The 5,696-nt window shown below is 45.0% G+C and overlaps 1 protein-coding gene across 3 annotated transcripts in view; it reads left to right on the forward strand.

Moving 5' to 3' along the window:
• The window catches only part of MLH1 (mutL homolog 1), an 18,722-nt gene continuing 18,391 nt past the window's right edge, over window positions 5,366-5,696 (forward strand). For all 3 annotated transcript variants that reach the window (XR_002434938.1, XM_021385978.1, XM_021385979.1), the window contains exon 1: window positions 5,366-5,620. Coding sequence is in view for 2 of the 3 variants with exons in the window: in XM_021385978.1 (XP_021241653.1) it covers window positions 5,505-5,620 (116 nt within the window). In the remaining variant the exon portion in view is untranslated. The remainder of the gene's footprint in view (window positions 5,621-5,696) is intronic.

Below are 5,696 nucleotides of genomic sequence, written 5' to 3' on the forward strand. Positions count from 1 at the left end.
TCCTTTCCTTTCCTTTCCTTTCCTTTCCTTTCCTTTCCTTTCCTTTCCTTTCCTTTCCTTTCCTTTCCTTTCCTTTCCTTTCTTTCTTTCGATTTTTTTTTAAAGATAGGCACTTCCTTAGCTTCAAACAGTTATTTCTCTGCAAGTATGTTTAGTAATACATTAACACATCATCAGTAGCTGCAGTACTACTGCTTGGCTAGCTTTTCAGTATTTATCATCATCACTCAATCATTTTAACAGAAATTTTGCATTAATATTTCAGCCTGTATCCCAAAGCTGCATGAAATTCTCTGCAAGGCCAGTGGATCTGTATTCAGCAATGCTGAGAGTTAAAAGAGCTGTCTGGATGTGCTGGACGCTTGTCAAGACAAGCTAAAAAGAAACAGTACTGTGAATCAAGGTTATTCGCTTTGCATTCTTTCAGTTATCTCTTTCTAGCTAACTGGAGACAGTTTTAAGAAACTGTCATAAATGTTGCCGCTGCTTGGCAGTAAAAACTATAGGAAGGCTAAAAAATACCATTTTCCATTAAATTATTTTCCATCAAGGAAAATCATTATAAGGGCAAATGAGAAGACATTTCCATAGGTTGGAATATCACCTATGAAGAGAGCTGTTTCTTGCACAAATTTGATAAAAGTCTTAGCACAGGAAAAAAAAAAACAACCTGGAATGCTGCTGAGCTTGTTTTTCTTTTAGACAGAAAAGAAACAAGCTTTTTTGCTAGAGCAGTCTTCATGCTGTAACTTCCTATTTTGCTTAGCCTGCAGCCTAAAATTCTAGTAATTTTACCTATAAATTGATTTAATCAAGTTGTAGCTTCAGAAGATCCACAGGAATCTTTCAGCATGTTTTAAACAAACAGTTTTGCTGAAAGAGAAAAATCAGCGGCTTCTGTATTTTTGCTGTAGTACTGCACTCCTCAGCCCATTCTCAGATGTAGCAGACCTCCGCCTTTTTCTGGCCTTGCGTTACACTGTGCAGTTTGGGGATCTTGTTTTGTAGAAAAGACAGCACCATGCCAACCAGGATCTTGTTTCCCCTATCCCATAATCCTGTGTTCAAATTAATTCTTAAACTGTATTTACTGGTTTTTAATAATGTATTTTAATTGCTCAAGCCAGATAAAGCAATGTTGATTTTGAATGGGTCACAAATAAATTAAAAGTAAATTAAAAACTGCTTTCTGGTCTTAATACATTTGAGTTGGATACTGCACATGCTGCTGGGCAAGATTTGAAAATGTTATACACATAGCACATCAATCTTATCACAACATAACAAAATGCACTTTATATTAAAAATAAAAGAATTTCAAATCCATATTATTTACTGGCACAAGGACAACCTCTTCTCAGCAGTGAGAAAGATTCTTGCTGTTCAGAGACAACAAAATGCTTTTTCTTTCTTTTATTTTTGATTTTCTCTCAGAAGCAGACTGAGAGGTTGATGTTCGCCTCCCAGTCCACCTGAGCCACACCCTGCCCAGCGGTGGAGTGCTGGCCTAGCGCTGCCACATGGGCCTCGTCTTGTGCTGGGGGCCTCTGAGACTTGGCTGCAGTTCTCACAGCAAGACCATCTTGTGAAGGCCGTACTTGCGTAGGAAGCCCAGAACGATGCTCTGTCTTGTGTGCATCTCCCACCACCTGTCAACAGACATCCTCCTGATCTCTCACTGGAGCCACCAGAGCAGGGGTCTGAGGTCTCTTGGATGTTGCTGAAAAAAGGCATTCCAGACTTCAGGTGGGAAGCTGTGCTTGGGAGCCAGGAGCACTGGCTCTGCAGGCCTCTGCTCACCATGAAGGGCATAACCTGAGCGTGCTGCGGGCTGTGGGACAGGACACTTGAGAAAATTGTCATCCAACCTCACAGAGTATCGGATGGTCTTTATCTCATGTCCGCATAGGTACAACTTGGCTTCTTCTTTGACAACTGGAGTGCACAGCCATAGCAAAGCTGGTAGACACAGGCTGTCATATGGGCTGTATCATCCCGACTGTGCCCACTGATGGGGCACACCCAGACCAATGCCACCTCCAGGGCCCTGGACTGCGCGGTGAGCTTGGGAGAGCTGAGGTTGGAAGCTGCTCCCTTCACTGGTGCTGCAGCAGGCAGATGGTGTTGCAAAGAGAAAGAGGCGGTCACTCACTGCCCAAGGGGCAGACAGCAGCAATGCCCTGGTCCATCAGCAGCAAACCCTCCTGGCTCCAGCTTCCCGTCAGCTGCCCTGGGGCCATGAACCTGTACCACTCAACTCCACTGCTGCAAGCTGGGCAGGCAGGGCCGGGGGAACACTGGTGATACTGTGGGATGGGCACCAAGAACTGCTGCTGGCCCTACAGCACAACTCAACCAAGGCCTCATTCAGTGCTCCAAGTCTCACAGCTGTGCTCAACTGGAGTCCAGGAATGGGTCCACACTGGACTCTGCTGGTGCGTGAAGTTATACAGTGAGGGTCAGCGAAATCACAGTCACCTCTCACTGATGCTACAACCCCTAGGTTAGGGACCTCACAGCCCTCTGATGCATGTATTTGAGCACCAGCCTGGGCCTCCATCACTCTTCATTATTAAGTGATTTTCCTTTTGTGAGTTATTTCATTATGATTCGTGTTAATAATATGCGTTACTTCATTATGATTCGTGTTAATAATGTGAGTTATTTCATTATGATTCAAGTTATTTCATTATGATGCGTGTCGATAAGGAAGTGCTAAAAGAGAGCCTCATAAGGGAAAGCTAAAAACTAACTCATGCTAAGCCTAACAGGAAAGCTTAACAGACAAGCTTGTGCAGTGCGTCTGATACACCAGGAAACTTACCTGCCAGCTCCAGATGAAGAAGATCTTCACCATCACCCCAAAAAGGAGCAGTGACAAACCCAAGAATAGTTCACGCATGCGCAGAATCAAGCAACTGAGGTGATAATCGGGTGGTCAGAACTGGGGGTGGGCGTCCTGTAAACTTTTTGCAAGTCATTATTACAAATCATTCTCTATACCCTATAAAAATCCCTAACCCCCCTCCCTTGGTGTGCGTGTTGGTGGAGCACAGACTCCCTGCGCACCCGGCGCCGCTTGCTTGCTCTATATCCTAATAAATAAATTTATGAAACAATTGGCAGTTGCTATCGATCAATTTATTACACTTTGTAATGATGATACATTTGGGAAAATAAAAATTGCATGTCTACTATCTCCACACTAATCCATCTCCTGTGAACTGCTAACACTTTCTGAAATTTAGAGAGACACTCTTTCCAGTTCTGGTTTGGATGCAATACAAATTGGTGTCAATCTCCACATTAGAATTGCTTTTTGCAGGCTGTTTGCTCATGCTTTCCTCTGCAACTTACTCTATGGGACCTGCTTCAGCAGAGGTTGGACTGGAAGATCTCCAGAGGTCCCTTCTAACCCTTATGATTGTGATCTTCTTGATTTTCTGCTGGATTGTTTTTTGTTGTTGTTTTTGTTTGTTTTTCTATTTTAATTAGATTATCCTCTGTGTCTCCTAGGGAAAAACTAACTACACTTCTCTAGTGACTATGGTGCTGTTTAAGTTATTTGTGTTCCTAAGAAACTAATATTTGCCTTCTTGGCATTCATGTGATTTGAAAAAGTAGAGCACAATGTATTTTGTAACTTGTTTTTTGAAATAGCTGATTTGAAAAAGTAGAAATACTATATATTTTAGTAACGTATTTTGGAAATATAGTTGTTGAATTGTTGTATTATGTGATTCATTCTTGCTTGCAAAACTAATAGCTTTTAGTTGTTGTGAATAGTATGGATCACAGAATCACAGAATTGTAGGATGTAGTATTATAGAGTAGAAAGCATGTCGTAAGGCTATTCTGTTTTGATAAGAGAACCTCCGCAAAAGAAACACAGTAATGAAAGCCAGGGCCCCCATACAAGGCCAAATTGTCTCATTCTGGGATTAGGTTGGGATGCAACAGGCAGGAGTCAAGATACTCCCCTCTGTGCTCCTTATCGTCTACAACCCAGTATATATCATTAAAAGACAGGTTGCCAAACTTATCTCCATCCAAGGATGAGTAGATGTCCAGAAATAACGGCTGAGTGCTGAGTGAGCAAATGTTACAATTTTGGTACCTATAAATTACTTATAATAGGCATTCTCCTACTGAGCACGTGTCAATGAAGAAAGTTCATCTAGAGGACAAGTGAGGAAGATCACTGGATGAAGTAAGAGGCTGTCGGTTGGACTGTCATGATACTAAAAGGACGCTAGACGGTAGAAGAGACCACACAATAGAACACTGGAGACCTCATAAACCACTACCTGAGATAGGCGTGTATATATTAGCTGTCTCATGAGTAACTGATGAATGTGTACTATCTGTGGAAATATAATGGACTCTGACTCATGTAATCTTTGAAGCGCTTATGGTGGAAATATCCCCAGTGCTTCCTGGCACTGCTAATAAAACCTGACTTAACAGTAACAAAACTTTTCTGTTAAGTTTCTACACATTGATTTCTTCGATTCAGTTTCTAAGAAATTAATATTTGCCTTCTTAGCATTCATGCTCTCCTGTCATCTTAAAAAAAAAAAAAAAAGTAAGATTCCAATCAGCATTCTTTGTTAATTCCTTACCACTTCTGAGCCATGACATCAAAATACACCGGTTAATCTTCCTAAAATATTCAAAATGAAATCTAGATGATATGCTTTTAATTTCCTTTAGTAAAAACAAATTTGCCTACTTCTCATCCCCACAGCAAAACACACAGAAGAAAAACAAAAAGTCAAAGCAGTGTATTTCTGTGGCAACTCGTCATGTATGTCCCTCCCAGGCTTTCCTGGAGATTGTTTTTAGTGACTAATTCCTGATTGACGCGTCAGAGCACCAGCCCGTAGGGCACCAGCAGAAGGGCGGGCCGCCAGCGGGAGCCGCTGAGGGGCAGAGCCGAGGGAGTGCTTTGATGGATATACGCTGCCAAACAGAAGTAAGCTTCAACGTGTGTGCTTCTTCCAGGAAGAAAGCCACTGCAAGGTGTCATTTACAACGCTGTTTACTGGAGCTAACGCTTTTCCAACCTAAACGATTCTATGGTTCTCTGGAGGATGGCACTACGAATGGGCCTCGCACACGCCGCCATGCCAGCCACCTACCGCCCTCACAGGCGCCGGCCACGACGCCGCCTGCACAGCCTCTCCGCCACAAGGCGTCACCCAATGGCCGCTGGAAGCCCCGCCTCCATCGCGCCGTTCCGCCAATCGCCGCGCGGCTCCGCCGTGCCACCTCCTCCCGACCCCTTCTCTGTTCTTGCCGCGGGCAGGAGGGCTGTCGAGTGATGGACGTTCGTCTCGTCCAATCGCAGAGCGCCGCAGCACGGTGTGCGTAGTGCGGGGCAGGGCACGACGGATGTTTGGCGCGAGAGAGCAGCGCGGGGGTTTTCAGCTTCGCCGCCACTCGCCCCCCGCGGCGGGCGGTCCTGTGCTGCGTCCCGCTCCCTCGCGGGCCGGGCTCCTGCCATGGCGCTGGTAGCTGGCGTCATCCGTCGGCTGGATGAGGCCGTGGTGAACCGCATCGCGGCCGGCGAGGTCATCCAGAGACCGGCAAATGCCATCAAGGAGATGATAGAGAACTGGTAAGGTGCTGCGCCCCGCTGAGGGGGCCGTTAGCGTGGCACGGCTGTGGGCACGGCTGTGGCACGGCTGGCCGCT

This window comes from Numida meleagris, chromosome 2 (genome assembly GCF_002078875.1).
Source record: "Numida meleagris isolate 19003 breed g44 Domestic line chromosome 2, NumMel1.0, whole genome shotgun sequence".
NCBI classification, from domain to species: domain Eukaryota; kingdom Metazoa; phylum Chordata; class Aves; order Galliformes; family Numididae; genus Numida; species Numida meleagris.